Source organism: Hyposmocoma kahamanoa, unplaced genomic scaffold, assembly GCF_003589595.1.
Source record: "Hyposmocoma kahamanoa isolate Upper Pololo Valley unplaced genomic scaffold, ASM358959v1 79, whole genome shotgun sequence".
NCBI lineage: Eukaryota > Metazoa > Arthropoda > Insecta > Lepidoptera > Cosmopterigidae > Hyposmocoma > Hyposmocoma kahamanoa.
Window position 1 is genome coordinate 9,743,714 of NW_020653993.1, and position 18,386 is coordinate 9,762,099.

The 18,386-nt window shown below is 38.0% G+C and overlaps 1 protein-coding gene across 1 annotated transcript in view; it reads left to right on the plus strand.

Annotated features, from left to right (window-relative positions):
• Positions 1-247: 247 nt before the first annotated feature.
• Positions 248-18,386, plus strand: part of LOC113233551 (mitogen-activated protein kinase kinase kinase kinase 5) — a 53,662-nt gene continuing 35,523 nt past the window's right edge. The window contains exons 1-8 of the mRNA XM_026468672.1: positions 248-413; positions 3,786-3,892; positions 5,564-5,702; positions 7,734-7,806; positions 9,191-9,381; positions 11,652-11,753; positions 14,165-14,405; positions 16,178-16,388. Coding sequence (XP_026324457.1) covers positions 306-413; positions 3,786-3,892; positions 5,564-5,702; positions 7,734-7,806; positions 9,191-9,381; positions 11,652-11,753; positions 14,165-14,405; positions 16,178-16,388 — 1,172 coding nt within the window. The 5' untranslated portion in view covers positions 248-305. The remainder of the gene's footprint in view (positions 414-3,785; positions 3,893-5,563; positions 5,703-7,733; positions 7,807-9,190; positions 9,382-11,651; positions 11,754-14,164; positions 14,406-16,177; positions 16,389-18,386) is intronic.

Consider the following 18,386-nt stretch of genomic DNA (forward strand, 5'->3'; position numbering starts at 1 on the left):
GCAGCTCCATACTTCGCACTAAATAGGCGATATCGAAATAATATTAGTAAAACATTTTTACTAACAGTAAATGTGTATTATTTTATTTAAAGTAACCAGCTTGGGTTTAAAAGTGTTGAGTGGGTAACGAAGAAGCAGTATGAAAATTACCGGGCCATGGCAGAACACTGGGAAACACTGTAATAAATAGTATTTCTTTCTTGTTGCAGGCGAAAAGACTCAACGGCAATGGTGAGCTGGCAGCGATCAAGGTGATAAAGCTGGAACCGGGTGATGACTTCGCCATCATCCAGCAGGAGATCCTGATGATGAAGGACTGTCGTCACCCGAACATCGTCGCTTATTATGGCTCGTATTTGCGGAGGGATAAGCTTTGGATTAGCATGGAATATTGTGGGGGAGGGAGTTTACAGGTGAGAGGGATTATAAACGTAGTATTGTCACATTACTCCATCATGATTTTAGTAGCAGTAGAGCTTCTTGTGAAAGGGTTTGTCCAGAAAAGTACTGCCACCACGTTATTTCTGCCGTGAAGCAGTAATGTCAGCATTACTGTGTTCCGGTTTTGAAGTGTAAGGGAGCACCCCACAGACCTTTACGATTTAAAGCTCTGAATGGCACTGCAACTGTTATGGACAGGCGTGTAGCTTACCGTCAGGCGCACGACTTGTTCGTCCCGTCACTTGATATTATAATATAAAAAAATTATCAAAACTATGTAATAATAAACTTACAGAGATCTTAGGTTTTCGCGGTAGCCATACATTGGCACCGTCTTTCTATCTTTTCTTATCTAATTTCTTTTTTATAATACCAAGCTACGGGACGAACAAATCGTAGGCCTAGTGGTAAGCGACATAAGTTGACAAGTCCCATGTGCCTGTAATTTCACCACCACCCTTAACCCTTCAAAACCGGAACATTACAGCTTGGCGTCAGAAATAGATAAGCTGGTAGTACTTCCCTGGACGAACCCTTTCACTAGGAGCTCTACTGCTTCTAAACTTATTTAGCGTAAAGACCCAATTTTGAGGTGATGCACTTCACAACTGAGAGTAATTAGCGATTTAGTATTTTTACGCGTGATGTGATACTTTATTACAACTACGCTAATACGAGTGTGTATACGTATATTGTAATATACATACATTCTGAAAATTTGCTTTTGAGCATTGCCTTGTATGGACAGACCTCAGTTTTCTTTGTTTTTGGTCTTACTGCATGGATATCACGCGTTTTCTGTTTGCTTCAAACTGATTCCTGGTTGACGAGTGTGGTGACTGCCTTATTTTAACTTAAAAAAAAATATGTATATTAACTTTATTGAATATCACGAAGTTTTTTTTATGATATTCAATGAGTTTTTGTGACATTACTCCATTAGTGTGTTATAATTTATACAAAGATCGAACACTAAGAAATGTCCCTCGATCTGGCTGGATTCGAACAAGCGACCTCGCCATATCGTGGCTGAGTATGGTACCGTAGTGGCGTACTGTAGCGTCGTTCTGCCAACTGAGCATACAGGTAGACGAAATTCTTCTGTCTGTCTGTTATAAATATATGTATTGGGTTTTTTCGGCTTTCAACGCAGTAAGCGACATCTTGCGAGAGATTTATGAACCTTCTCACTCCTCCGGTACCTTTACATTTAATAGTTTCAAATACTCCGCGGCGAAACTTTGGTACCAGTGCGTTCCTCACAATCCGTTTGTACTTTCACAAATAAATTCAGAGAGCACATTTCAATACTGCAAAATACGCCTGGAGAAATTGTATTTGTATAACGCAAAGAGAAACATAAAATACATAAAGACATAGTGAATATTTTATTTTTCTGATCTAATTGAGTTATTTATATGTTGTACCCATTCTAATGCGCGTCCACAATTTTTGGTTTTCTTTTTATTTTGTTTATAATTTTTATTTTTAAATCGGCCACTTCAAAAAGGGTACACTGAAAACCAGCGCTGTGGCTCCGCCGCAGTATTTGCTGAGTTGGGCCCGTTTCAGTACAATACACGTTAAGCATAAAATCATATTGTACTTGTAACATGTGTTTGTGCTGAATAAATTTATTTTCTTTCTTTCTTTCTAACATGTATTTGCACATCTATATTCTATTGTTCCGTTTTTTCGGTATTTTGACTAGAGATGCGATGTTACCTCTCCGCCTTAGTGGTGAAATCTTCATCCACCCTCTCAATATTTTTTTCAAATTACCGCCATACGTAACTCTAACTGTCACCATATTCAACACTGAAGCCGTATTCTCGTAATCAGTCGACTGCGAAAAAGGGTTTAGTGTTTGTAAACACCGGATTCAATGTCCGATTTGAACCATTCTTATTGTAAACGACATAGAATTGAATTTAAGTCTTCAATGTCCAGCTTGACTTGCTTAACGTTGTATGTAAATTTAAATGTTAATCGTTCGTTAAATCGTACAAAATACCTAAATGTTTTACTGTAAACAAGATGCAAACCAACTGACCCGATTTTTCCGCCATAATCGTTTTCAAAGCATTCTCACCCCTGCTCCGAAACTGAAACAACCACGCTATATATCGATTTCAATATTGAAACATTTATAATAGCGAATGGCTATGGGGTGAAATTCCCTGCTTGCAGACTTCTCAACTTAAGGCTCAATTTACACAGCTCGAAAGTAGAAGACGAATACCTAACATTCCAGCTACTTGGAATGGACCAGATACATTGAATCCATGGCCAAAAATGCAGCCAGGAAGCTTGGCATCCTTTTCACGCTGAGGCGTTACTTCACACCGGGACAGTTGCTTCAGCTGTACCAAGCACAGTCCGATCGTGTATGGAGTACTGCTGCCACTTATGGAATGGCTCTGCTAAATGCCAACTGGCCACCTTGGATTCAATCGACAAGCGTGCCAAAAGGCTTATAGGTGACTCGGAATTAGTTGAGGTGAAGCTGCAGAGCCTTGAACATCGCCGTAAAGTTGCCTGCTTATCGGTATTCTACAGGATATATCACAGAGAGTGTGCGCTGGAATTGCATAATTTGATTCCGCCTTCCCCTTTCCATCATCGGGGGACTAGACGTGGGCTGGGATTCCACCCCTACGTTGTGGATATTCCCAGGATTCGCACGAAACGTTTCGCTTTCACATTTGTATGGCGTGCGGCTAGGGAGTGGAATTTAATATAACTTGGACCTTTTCAAGGCGAGAGTGAATAGGAATTATTTATTGGAAATGAAACTATTTTTCCGGATTTAAATCGCGTATATTTGTTTTTTCAAACAAACCGACGTTTCGGGCCCTTTACAGGAGGTTTTAGTTTATTCTAATTTCTATTAATAATTAATAATAAATTAAACTTAATAAAAATTCATTCAATAAAATAATTTGTAAAATTTAATGTAGCGTAAATTGGAATGTAAAAAATCTTTGTAAAATTAAAAATAAGGTATTTAATTAATAACTATTGTAACTACAGTGAAAAAATAGGGTGGTTTGCATTAATATTAGACATAACTGGTTGAAGACTGTACCACCTCAGTCAACTGTGACCATGGGACCTGTAAATGTCCCGAAACGCGATTTAAATCCGGAAAAATAGTTTCATTTCCTATACGTAATAATCGCCAAAACCTAAGAACTCGATAGGAATTATTTAGTTGTGAGTCGACCTCATCATCACTTTCCATCAGGTGAGATGGAGGTCAAATACACTTATTTTTGATTAAAACAAAGAATAAGAACGTTTGTGAAGTATAAGTTTTAATATAGTTGTTGCTTTGTACGCAGGACATCTACCACGTGACAGGGCCCCTGACCGAGCTCCAGATCGCCTACATGTGCCGTGAGACTCTTACTGGTTTATCCTACTTGCACAGTATGGGCAAGATGCATCGGTAAGTTGATATTTATACTTCTACCAGCCTGTATGAATTGTAATGGCACTGAAACCGCGTGAAGTCGCCAACCCGCATTTAAACATCTTCAGTGGGCGTATACAATGGACCAATAATTATAAGGACTGCTAAACGCAGATACAGACAGTATCTTGTTTTTCAAAGCTAGCATTAGGGCAACCCTGTGTCGCGGGCGCCATGGACATAGGCAACCACAAATTACACCCAAACTCACGAGAGAAATAAATGTATGCCATACAAATATTTCTCCCGGCCCGGGAATCGAACCTGGGACCTCTGCGTGGCAGTCCGATATGGTAACCGTTCGGCCACGGAGGCAATTTTTTTTTTTAAATTGTAGGATCTCCACCAGTGGGGATTTTTGGAACACACCTTTCATATTTGATATGTTACGTATTCTATATATGTATATTTTACATGTAAATTATGTATCACAATTATTTATAATCTTTTATCCTACCTGTTTTTAATCTCATCTTGTTATGTCACGCACTGCCTGTTAATTGTTATGAACCTGGCTCTCCGGTTCACTAGTAGAGAATGCCTGATCGTTGCCTTACTTTCTCGAACTCGTATCTTATAAAGAGTGGTTATTCAGGAAAAGCAAAACTTTCTATTTATTTTAAATTTCTTATCATGGGTGTTAATTTAGATCCTTAGTTCCCAAAGAGGTCCAGGTGTCCACGGGAGACTCGACGGGGGTCTACGTTGGCGTGACCAATTCGTAAGCGGGGTCCACGAAAATTTATCTGCTATCGATAGTGAAGAACTTAAATGTTGGCTTGACTTCACCTATCAATGCAGACAGATAATATTTTAAGAAGCTCAGCGACTGTTATTTGTAAAAACTTGCATATTCCATATTCAGTACAACGTGTCTTTACTTTTTTGACATCCACACACAGCACAATCAATTAAATTGTCATTTTTTTTTCGAAGACTATTAATTTGTGGTTGGAACTCAGCTATTTGCATTGCAAATTTCATAGTTAGTTCTAATCTTCATATTTTTTGTCGAGTTTTGGGAATATGGTAGAAATTAAGCTGCAGGGGGTCCACCGGAACCAACTAAATTATGAAAGTGGTCTATGAAAAAAAAAGTCTGGAAAGCTCTGATTTAGATGCTTACTTTTAGAATAGGTAAAACTTACTGTGTAAATATGAAGGAAATGTGATATGAAATAAGCCTGCAAAATTTGTATAAATACCATTGCCTTACAAATAAATGGACGACGAGTCTAATACAAAAACCACGAAAAAAATGTCCCAAGTCAACCTATTTAAACGTAGTGACATGTAAAGGAATATGAAAAAGCTAAAACGTTGAATTTAAATTGTAATGTCATCGCAGTATCGCGCTGTCAGTCGAACAAATGAAGACTAAAGCGGACTTTGACGCTCTGTATACGATTTTAACGTCTTACAAGTTCGGACACTTTTTAGCGCGGACCCGACGTCCATATAATTGTAAGTCAATGATAAATACAATCCATTTTTTGTATTTCAGTAACTTTGTGCATTGAAATACGAGTTTCAGAAAGTAAGGCGATGGCATTAAGTTTGCCATTTTTTCTCTTTTCTGCGCGTTAAGGTTTACGTAAATAAAAGCTTTTTCTGTAGTATTCATGTATTGCAATTTTACATTTACAGTGACATAAAAGGCGCGAACATCCTTCTAACGGAATGCGGCGACGTGAAACTCGCGGACTTCGGCGTTTCGGCTCAAATTACTGCTACAATTAACAAACGAAAGTCCTTCATCGGCACACCGTATTGGATGGCACCTGAGGTACTTTAAATTCCAGCATTAGGCCAAGTTATGTGATCGATAGGTGTTAGTGCCAGATCTGTAGGGCTAGCACGACAGGGCGCGACTCTGGGTGATCTAATGGTTTATTTACATTGTGGGCGCTGGATACTGGGTGGCGAGTTGGATTCCCGGTAGGACCAATTTGAGAAATGAACTTTTCTAAACTGATTCTGGTCTGGGTGTTCTGGATATTGCTTCTCTAGAGCCGATACATACATCTGTACGCTACATCCTGCACATATGTCGGTATAACATTATATAACTTGTTGTTTAAATGTTGGTACGCGTTTTTTGTGTTATTTCTGTTTTTAATCCTTCGATCCGGCCGGATTCGAACCGACGTCTTCTAGCATACCGTGCCGGACGTTATGCCAACTAAGCCACGGAACGAACCAGCGGACCTCACGAATTTTTCTATATGCTTGTGTCGTATTTGTACTTGGTTTTTCAACGACTTTTTAGCCGTAGCGCCATCTACGATCATAGATTCTAGATCTATTATCTTAGATTTCTCACGAGCACACGTTTATTTAAATTTTTATTTTTTGTAAGTTCATACATACATACATACATACATTCATACACTGCATTTAGAAATATGTTTATGAAAAATACAAAAGGGAGAGATATTTCAAAGTATTTAATTTTAATTCAATATAGATAATCAAATCAGGCTATTCTTGTTAAAATTTATGTATATTAATAAAAATAAATCTCGATACTGGTAGGCCAACTGTCAAAACAAGAATAAAGAAGGCAATAACGCAATTAGTCATCATTAGAACATCGTATCGTTCACAATTCTGTCACTTTTGGCAAAATTTTATCTTCTTTCACAACCTATCGATATAAAACTATCGACAACAACTACATAACTATTTCAAATTTTATGAAACCTGGCAACCCTACAAATGTGATTTTAGTCCGTCTTCAAAAACCATAAACTATAAGCGACACGCCTATCCATAACAGTTGCAGCGCCAATCCGAGCTTTAAATGGCTAGATCTGAGGGGCACTGCCACTGCGCCCGTCACCCTGACACATAACTTGACAAGTCCCATGTGCCTGTAATTACACCAAAAACCGGTTTCGAACCCATGGCTTCTGCTTGGGCGGAGGTTTATAAAAACACTATTAATACGGAAAAAATAACATAACGACACGTAAAGTAAAGGCGTTATCGTTTATTTTAGATAATATCTGTTTCAACATTCTAATAATACACATTTTGATAACGTGATTTCGCAATCTCTAGCTAAAATGCTTGATTTAAGACGTCTCGCGCGAGTATCGAATTTTGGGCTTAAAAACACTTGTCCGGCTAAATGGGAGGTCTGCCTATATGAATATAATAAATTACTTAATACAGCGAGACAACAGTGACGTAACCGCCAACCTCGTTAATCGACTTTAAAAAAAAGTAGAAGGTTCTCAATACGATTGTATTTTTTAATTTTTTCTATTTTTTTTTTACCTCAGTCAACCGTGACCATGGGACCCATAACGGGCCCGAAACGTTGGTTTGTTTGAAAAAACAAATATACGCGATTTAAATCTGGAAAAACAGTCTCATTTCCTATGTGTCGATCAACAATCGCGAAAATGTAAGAACTCGTGATCCTTCCAATTACAATATTTTTTTTTAAATTAAACATTTTTACAAATAAGTTCTCCAAAACTTCATAAAAGTTAATCGGGAGAGTTTGGTTGCTACGCTTGATGTCACTGTCACATAAAACATTACATTCAGTTACCTACATTACAGTTTCTCAATATTTACCTACATTGTATTTAACAAATATTTTTTTTATTTCATTTGTAACACACTTTTTACTACCTTTAAGGGTTCTTAAGCGTAACGGAAGACAGTTAAACATTGTTGGAATTAAATAGTCCATAGTTCTTTTAACATTTACACGTATGTTATATTAGTATATAGTGACCATATGACCTGACCTATAGGTATGGTGCCAGTTACCTCTGTTTATTAATGCTTCTGTGTTCTGCAGGTTGCAGCAGTCGAACGAAAAGGTGGCTACAATCAACTATGTGATATTTGGGCGTGCGGGATCACGGCCATAGGTAAGGGATCGATTTAATTGGCTCATTATCTTTAGCGTTGTTATCGTATTTCAAACTCGGTCAAACCGTTGATAAACATATTAAAGAAATTTTTGGTTCTTTATAAATCACGATGACTGTACTCCGAGCTATATTGACCTAAAATTGAGGCACTGTTATATTCCTATTACGTCGTAACGTTTTATTTATCGTTGGACGACTGTCGCGTCTAGCCTGTTCCCATATTACGACTATCTGTCGTGACTGTGTCGTGGGCGTTCGTTTATTTTATCGTTGAACGACTGTCGTGTCTAACTGTTCCCACTAGATCATGACTACAATTTATCGGACAAAATATTTGAAACTGCGATTATCTGTCGTCACATTTTCATCGTGACGTTTTATTTATTGTCGGAGGACTGTCGTTCTAGATCTTCCCATTGTCACGACAGTCTGTCGTCGTCACGAATAAAACGTCGTGAATGACAGTTAATCGTGTCGTGAACAAGTCGATTTAAATATACAAGGCACGACACTTTAAACTGCATGACTATCTGTCGTCACGACATAATGGGAACGCCCTCTAACGTAAAGTCAAAAAACCGTCAACCGGGTGGAGCGCGCAGCGTTTGCAGCGATCGCCTCGGTTTGCTGTACTGACTATGCAAAAGTTGACCCTGTAACGTGTTACTATACGCTGAAATGTTCCGGTCAGTCGCCACCTTATTATCTTTTCTCCGTCTTGAATATCAGATTTCGAAATTCGGAGCTTTATCTATAAGTTTTGGGTTACTTATCAGTAGTCTGAAATGACACTTTCCAGAAATAACGTTTGGTCGAAATTTCATAACCTCGAAAGTATTTTTTAGAGGAAAATGTTTTTTCTTTTAAACCTAACTTAACACAACCTAATCGAACCTAGTCGTGTCTTTGCGATAAACATTCAACATATACTGAAAGAACAACTGTTTCGTTATAATTCGGTTTTCGGTGTAATGAAAATTCGAACAAACGTTATTTCGGACAAAAAATTTTCGTATTTGTGATAGGTTACCGTAAGTATGATATGCATAAACATGTCACAAAAACATATATTTTTTTATAATATCAAGTGACGGGACGAACAAGTGCGCTTGATAGTAAACTACATGCCTGTCCATAACAGTTGCAGTGCCGCTCAGAGCTTTAAGTTGCAAAAATGTAAGGGGCACTGCCACTGCGCCCGTTACCCTGAGCCATAAGTTGACAAGTCCCAAGTGCCTGTAATTTCACCAGCACCCTTACCCTTCAAAAACCGGAACGCAGTTATGCTGACATTACTGCTTGGCGGCAAAAATAGGTAAGGTGGCAGTACTTCCCTGGACGAACTTTATAATCTAGATAAATGATAAACCCTTGTCAACAGAGCTAGCAGAACTTCAACCACCCATGTTCGAGTTGCATCCAATGCGAGTTCTCTTCCTAATGTCGAAGTCGGGGTTCAAGCCACCGCAACTAAAAGAAAGGGAGCGATGGTCGGCGGTCTTTCACGCGTTTCTAAAGCTCGCGCTCACGAAGAACCCGAAGAAACGGCCCACAGCTGATAAATTATTACAGGTACGTACTCAAACATGTTTATCATGTAACGCATTTGCATTTTGCTAAGTTTCTATATACTGGCACCTATTATAGTATGTCTTTTTTGAAGACGGAGTAAAATGACAGTTCATTGTGTTGTCCTTGCGTTACCCGATTGCAAGCAGCTAGTGATTGAAGTCGATAAATAGTATGTCGACCATCGACTGCACGTTGGTTACGCTTATGAAATAAATAGGCGAAATGGTTTCATTTGATTCGTCATCGACCCGTTGTACGTCCAACCTGGGCACATTACATTTATTCATACATGCACTAAATTAAATGTATGTGTTAAAAATATATACAGGAGATATATTTTAAAGTTTTTCATTTTAATTTAATACACATAATCAAAGCCGTCTTCGTCGTTAAAATGTGTATGGTTAAAAATTGATTTTTATACCATAGACCAACTATCAAAATAAGAATGAAGAATACAATGACGCAATTAGTAATCATTAGAACGTCGTCGTTTTGGGCAAAATTTTACCTACTTTCACAATCTATCGATAAAACTGTCGATAATGATTACATGACTATTTAAAATTTTATGAAAACTGGCAACCCTGCAAATGTCATTTTACTTCATCTTCAAAAAAGACAGACTATATAGATTTTTTTTAGGAAATGAAACTATTTTTCCGGATTTAAATCGCGTATATTTGTTTTTTCAAACAAACCGACGTTTCGGGCCCTTTACAGGTCCCATGGTCACGGTTGACTGAGTCACGTCGGTTTATTCGAAAAAAACAAATATACGCGATTTAAATCCGGAAAAATAGTTTCATTTCCCATGTGTAACAATCGCGAAAACCTAAGAACTCGATAGATTTTTTTTCTTTGAGAAATATCAATTACGCTGATTTTACTTAACAAAAAAATTAAAACTAAATAAGATATTAAAAACCGCTTATAGGGGTTTGTAGATTTCGTATCGCCGTTTCCAGATAGTTATCGATATCGTTAGTACTCAATATCGCTAAAAATGTCGGTTACGTTGATTACGATATGGGCAGTATTCTGCCGTCTGGTAACTAACTTGGCTAAGTGACAAAATATTTTTTGGAGAAATCATAAAATAGCCATAACCCAGTTTTAGAATATTGAAATTAAGACTGCAGTACTAATTAATATGTTTTAGTTTATTCTAATTTCTATTAATAATTAATGATAAATTAAACTTAATAAAAGTTCATTCAATAAAATAATTTGTAAAACTTAATGTAGCGTAAATTGGAATGTTTCCTTTGTAAAATTAAAAATAAGGTATTTAATTAATAACTATTGTAACTATAGTGAAAAAATAGGGTGGTTTGCATTAATATTAGACATAACTGGTTGAAGACTGTACCACCTCAGTCAACCGTGACCGTGGGACCTGTAAAGGGCCCGAAACGTCGGTTTGTTTGAAAAAACAAATATACGCGATTTAAATCCGGAAAAATAGTTTCATTTCCTATGTGTAACAATCGCGAAAACCTAAGAACTCGATATATTGAAATTGTTTAATGATATTTCAGCTATGCATCGTTAGGGTAAGTTCGGATAAGTCGAACACGTTAACTAATTTGAACTATTTTTAAAAGAGAATTTTGTGCTCTATCTTTTTCTATTTAAAACGGATATTAGACCATTTGGCACTTAGCCGCGTTTTGGTTAGTGGACGGCAGAATTGCTATTGTAATTTATTTGTTATCCTGCTCTTCAATCGCGAGTCGATGGCACGATGATGATGTAGTCTATTGACACAAAAAGTTCATTTAATTTGAGTATTTACTAAATTGCTGATTAAACGAGATAAAAATTATGACATAAATAATTTCCATATTTTTTTTATAATATCAAGTGACGGGATGAGCAAGTCGTGTACCTGGTAGTAAAGTTACACGCCTGTCCATAACAGTTGCAGTGCCACTCAGAGCTTTAAATCGCAAAGATCTAAGGGGTCACTCTGAGACATAAGTTGACAAGTCCCATGTGGCTGTAATTTCACCAGCACCCATACCCTTCAAAACCGGAGCGCAGTAATGCTAACATTACTACTTGGCGGCAGAAATAGGTAAGGTCTGCTAATTCGTTCCGTGACTTAATTCGCCGAGTATCTGACACGGATTGTCTGAGGGTGCTGGTTCGACCCTGTCGGATCGAATGAATTTTTCTTAGTGTTTCGATTTTCTTCAACTGCATATCGAAATTATCTGGGATTCTGCGCGGTGTGTAACATATTATGAGTTAACGTTTGTTTGCAGCACGCGTTCTTCCAGCAGGAGATGAACAAGCGATTGGCCATCGAGCTGTTGCACAAATACTCCAACCCACCTAGTCACGCCAGCCATGACGACGATGACGGGGTGTGTGCTTTAATTTATTTTCTTTTTTCATTAATATCAAGTGACGAACAACTCGTGCGCCTGGTGGTAAGCGACACGCCTATCCATAACTGTTGCTGTGCCACTCAGAGCTTTAAATTGCAAAGACCTTAGGCCCCTGAGCCACAGCGCCCGTCACCCTGAGTCATAAGTTGACAAGTCCCATGTGCATGTAATTTCCCCAGCACTCTTACCATTCCAACAGGAACACAGTAATATTCATATGACTGCTCACTGGCAGAAATAGGTAAGATGGCAGCACATCTGGACGGACTCTTTCGTAAGGAGCTCTAATGCCACAAAATTATATTTATTTAAGTATACAAAATGCAAGTCACAACAATACAAGTTCCATTGAGCAAGTACTTATTGTTATGACATCCCTTAAGGACCTAGTCGCTACTTTTATGTTTACATTATTTTATATGCGGAACCAAAAAACAATGCCTCGATTACTATAAGAACCGCTTTCGCCAAAACTTACACATCTTACAAATCTTGATAATGATTGGTCGTAGTTTCAAATTTAAAAATAGATAAATTCTGAATAACAGTAAATCGTACCCTGTTGGCATGTCCTTGAAAGTTCAACACCATCAATACCTATTATTGCAAGTTACGACTTTTTGGTCTTATATGGAAATTTAAATCAATGTGCTAGATGACAGCATCTAGCGGTTAATAGCTGAACGACGACGAATTTGAGATGTTACTTAGTTCTAGAAAAAAAAGCGACCATATTGCAGCGGTAAAAGGTTTATATTAGTGATGAAAGAGACTCAGTCTTTTAAGGCCTTTTAAAAAACCTCGACTAATTTTTAACGCCTCACCGACTATTCTAGTCTTTTAACCGTCATGTCTTGAGTCATAAGACTAAAACTGAAGACTAATTCGAGTCGAAGACTTTTAACCCTAGGAAGCTTAAAAGATTTATAGGACTAAAACGACTGGCGCCTTATAGTCTCGGGAGTCGCGAGTCATGACCCGTATGGCGTGATTTTATATCTACCCATAAGATATTTATTTTACGATTGATGGATAACGTTAACGTATATTCACAGAAGTCAGTTAATTAGATAGAACCAATTCAAGACTTTGTTTATTTAATATAAAAATGAATGGATACAGGACCCAACAGTCAAAATATTTCTGTCGTTTAACCATATTGATTGAATGAAACATACTGTTTATGAATGTATTAAGTGGAGGTCCACAGTCTCTGCCTACCCCTGAATGGGTGACAGGCGAGATTTTTATGTATATGTTTGTTCTATGTATTACAAATAAATTGTATCTCACTACTGTGCACGGGTTACTAAAGATGTTTAAACAAAAGTACCAGGACTTCGTAATAAGAAAAGTGGTTACAGACCAATATCACTAAAAAAAAGAGCACGTTAGAACTGGATTTCCATAGACTTTTAAATATTGGTTGTATTTCATTATTTTAATTTACCCGCAGAAAAAGTATTGTATGCAATTATTATATAATTGGGTATTAAAATCTCGTACCTATTGCTTAAAGCATTCTTCGAATCCTAATTTTTATTATAAGTAAATAAACGTGATTATTTACTACATACTACGTCATTTTTATTTATAAACTTCGGGTTTAATAAGACATAAAATAGGTATAAGTCCATTGCAAACAACTCGAGTCGTTGTAAGTCGTTCAAGTCGTTTAAGTCGTATAAGTCGTTTAAGACTTTTAAGTCTTTTAGTATAACGACTGAGTCTTATTAATAAAAACTCGAACCTCCAGTCTTAATTTTAGAGTCGAGTACTGTAAAATGGAGACGAGTCGTTATGAAACGCCTTAAAAGACTGAGTCTCTTTCATTGCTAGTTTGTATATACTTTTAGTATCAGTAGCGTTCCTTGTGAAAGAGTTCGTCCAGGGAATACTGCCACCTTAGCTATTTCGACCCCTCCTACGTAAAGTATCTAGGTCGAAATTGCCAAGTTTACAGGGGAGCCTTTTAAAGTTCTGACTTCATTGAAATAAACATAACACGTGACTTAAGCATGTCTCAGTTTTATTCGGCGGAGTTCGTTACTCACATAGAGTATCATAAAATCCTCTAGGACTACCGATATCTATATCGGTTAGATGATCTATTAGATGATCAGTCTATGTAAGTAACAAGCTTTGCCGAATAAAACGGAGAACTTTAAGTTTCCCCAGTAAACTTGACAACTTCGACATACGACACCTTACGTAGGAGGGGCCGATTTTTGCCGCCAAGCTGTAATGTGAGCATTACTGAATTCCGATTTTGAAGGGTGCTGGTGAAATTAGAGGCAGACTTGTTAAGTTATGTCTTAGGGTAACGGGCGCAGTTTTGTGAAACTGGCTTTGAAAAACACAGCGAACAAGGTAAATATTTGTTATAGGCAATATCCAACGTACCACAACGCATAGCATCGAAACATACCGGACGCGGCGGGCGAAGAGTCCTCGCCGACCAATCAGGGAACGCGGCTGGCGCGCGCTCAGGTCAGCCAGCCAATCACGTGCGGCCTCGCAGTCTGCTCACAGACCACGTGGTCCCGTCGGCCAATAGCGGACGACCGACGTCGCTATTGGACGAGGATATGTCCGCTGCTGGCCGAGTACGAATGATGATGGAAGAAGGTAAAGTTTTAAGAATATTCAGGGTTTCTTCAAGGTGTACTGTGTAAATATACCATTTTTTTTCTGGCTTGCAGCTTGTTATGAATATTCGTTTTAGAAAAAATCATGCCATTTGCAGCAATTCAATCATAGCAAAGATGTCTTCTTCTTTTTAATGATTGGGCGGTGGCCTTTTTTGGATTTTGTTCCATGATTTTTAATAATGCATCAGATTTTACTTTCGTACAACATAAAAATATTTAAATAGATCGCTCTAATCGGTGATAACTCTGTGCGGTAACAAATAAAAACGCTAGCGTAAATACATGTTCGGTGCAAAACGCAAGAGCGGGGGAGGGGATCGTCGGGGAGGGCGCTTGCACGTTTGAACTTACTACTTTACTATAAAATACAGATCTAAAAATTGTCAGATAGTTACAGTACAACGAAGTAATAAAGGTTTTAGGTAAATGTATTATGCTTTCTAAAAAGTTATGGAACAATAGTTACTTGTTATGCAAGGCTGGAAAGTTGTTGTTTGACACGAGTGCTTGTCTTGAAACCTGAGCTAGCGAAGGAGTCTAAGATTAGATAGATTTCTGAGCGTAGCGAGGGTTTCAAGCCACGAGACGCAGAACAACTTTGCTGCCGAGCGAAACACACAACTTTTCACCTCACTATAGCGAGGAAAATGGTAAATGAAAGAAAAACAGTTCAAATAAAACAAAATTAGTTATCGTTCTCAATTTAATGTCAACAATAATGAGAATATGATATACCAACCAATTTATATTACATAAATAATGTACGACAAATTGCGTACTTGATCGTGTCATTATGTTTTTTTTCATCGAAAGAAATAGTTAGGTGCACCACAGCCCATCGTCAAGTTCGAATTTCAAAAACCTTTTCCAAGCTAGCGTGGGAAAAACGCTTTAGCGCGCAGTAAGCGTAAGATATAAATAAAAAGTAAAAAAAAATAAAATATTATTTCATACGAGTTCCATAATTTGTTAGTAATAATAATAAGAAAAGTGCTTATAAATTAGTGTTAGTAGTTTTTTTTCTTTATGTAGCACTGCAAGTTTATTAGTATTTTTCAAATAACCCTGTGTAAAAATTATGGCGAACGTCGCCTATGTCCAATTTTCTACTGTCTAAGGCTGTTTTCTAATGTGTAATCACATGGCGCCGCTGCGGCAGCGTTTTTTGCGGGAATAGTTACCCGAACCGTGGCAGTGAGATGTCTTGCCGCACGAAATCGCAACATTGCGAATTCGCATCGTGCCGATTCGCAGTTTTGTGTTTGGACCCATACTCTTGCATTAGTAGAGAATTACTGGCGACACGTGAATGAAAGTGTGTATACATATGCAAGGGCGACTACAACTGCAGTGCCGCAGCGACGGCGGTACTGCTTTTGTTACGGTGCCGTGTGTAATTTGCCTAAGAACTAAATCACCTGAGTATGAGTACTTTTTGACAGCTGTCAAATTCCGATTTCTTTTTTCAAACTCGACTTGCAATGGTAATCTAAGAATCGGTCACGTATGATGTGACTCAGATGACGTCATACTGTGGCTCTAGTGCAAAAGGGGTACAAGTAAAAAAAGCCAACCTTACAAGGAAAAGCGAAAAACAGTTAACCCTTAATTTCAAATTAAGCTTTGTTTTTCGCGTTTCCTTGTTAAGTTGGGTTTTTCGACTTGTACCCCTTTTCACTTAAGCCACAGATTATGTATTGCCCACTCAACGTGTACGTCTCATTAAAATATATCCGTCTGTACACGCAGGTAGAGAGTGTATGAATCGACGCTCCGGCCCATACGACGACTCGCCGATCATCGACCTGGACGCGGATGACACGCCGGGATCAGGCACAGCCGGCGCCGGCGCAGTCGACAAGGATCTCAGTGCTAGTTGTCACGGGGACACTGTCAAACGAAATAGTACGTTCTTACTTGTTCATATTATTACGCATACCGCTACATCTGGACTGCGTCGGTGATGTTTTTTTGTAGCAGAAGAGCTCCTTGTGAAAGAGTTCGTCCTAAAAGTACAGCCAGCCTTAGAGGTGGAATATTTTCTTCAAATTTAAGTGAGACCTGTGGTTTCCAAAAAAAAAGAATCCTCAAAATCTGTTCACAAATTTAGTTAAGTTTAAATTTAGTTAGTTATCGCGTAACATTCATACAAAAAAAAAACACAATCGAATTGAAAACCTCCTCCTTTTTTTGAAGTCCATTAAAAAAAGGACAGGCGTATCGCTTACCTTCAGGTACACGACTTGAACGTCCCGTCATTGGGTATCATAACAGAATGTCTCAAAACTACCAACCTCATTAAGGCGAAAAGGTATAACCATCGAGTATAAAACCAGAAATAGAGACTTAATAAGGACTCCTTCCTGGTAACTCATCAGTGATACGTCACTTATAAATATCAAGTGTCGTTTGCGCTGAAATTACAAATTAGAAAGCTGAACTAGTACAGCGCCAACAATTGACCTGTGTGAACTATGTTCCAGAAATATCCTGTATTTATTGTAATAAAATCGAACCCGGAACCTTTCTATCCAGCACCCACATAGCAAATCGTTAGGTTACCGATGTCGTCAATGGGAGGATACTTCTAATGATGACTAAATATGGATATTTGTATTCGGGTGCATTCGGAATCCGAAAATTGCCGAGAGTTATATAGAAAATAGTTGTACTGTACATTTTATTCAGCTGGGATAATAATTATAAATTGAACTATTTTTTTTTATCTAAACAAGCTAACGTGTCGGGTTCAAACATCGATTATATAACCAGAAATAGAGACGAAATAAGGGCCATCCATCCCTGGCAACTCATCAGGCAAATGGGCCTTATATCACTTTTAAATATCAACTCTCGTTTGCGCTGAAGTCACAAATTCGAAAGCTGAAATAGTACAGCGCCAACAACTGACCTGTGTGTAGGTCTCCGTGTATTCCAAAAATATTCTGTATTATTGTAATAAAGATAATATCTCTAACAATGGCGTGCTGTTCCATTCGGTGGTGTGGGGAAGACAGCAACACATCTAATTACAAAACAAACGGAATCAAATTTCATCGGTAATTAAATATTAAATATGTAATTTTCGTCCATTATAGCAAAGCCCAAGTTAACTGGTCAATTTGAAGTGAAACAATTGACGACACCCGTCAATTGTTTCGAATTCGGGCTGGCCAATCGAAGCGCAGTTGTCACCGCAATGATATGGCAGAATAGTTTTCAAACAAATTAAATGACATTTCGTATCTATTTCTGGTCATATACTCGATGGATATAACTAACGGTGGCAGTATAGTACCTTACCCCTGTCCGTATAAGTGTGATACATAAATATATAAATAGTCCAGAATATCTGCGCGGTAACACCTAAAGCAGCGGACGGACGGGGCGAAGCTAATAGCGGTCTACCAAGGCGGATTTTCTCACTGCCGGTCTACCAGACTCACAAGACCGATCTACTGACAGCTAAGGGTGTCTTGGCCACGATGAAAGGAAGCTGGCGGAGATAAATTAGACTCAACTGTTGTTGAAAGACGGATTTTAATAATAAATTAATGGCTATTTATACAATTTTACATTTACACACATTAATACTAAACTGTCTCTAAAATATGTGTCCCGTCGGTGTAAAGTGCCGTTGAAGCATTATCTTGTACCCTGGTTTTGTGTCGGTCGCCTTGCTGAAGGGATTGTGCAAAGGTCATTTGAACACTCTTGGTCATTATTTTTTTGTTGGAAAGAGGGTAACTCAGTATTGGTCTCATTTAAATTTGGAGAAAATATTCCACCTCTAATGGTAGAAAACTAGGGGGTGAATTCAGTTTCGCGCACTTTCCGGTAACCGATTTCAATAAAACTTGGGGTTCGTTTTTTGGTACTCTATACTGAGATTATTATTTGTTCGGTATTAATTAGACACAATTTTAGTTTTGCCTCAAAAATACGCCGCGACTTTGTC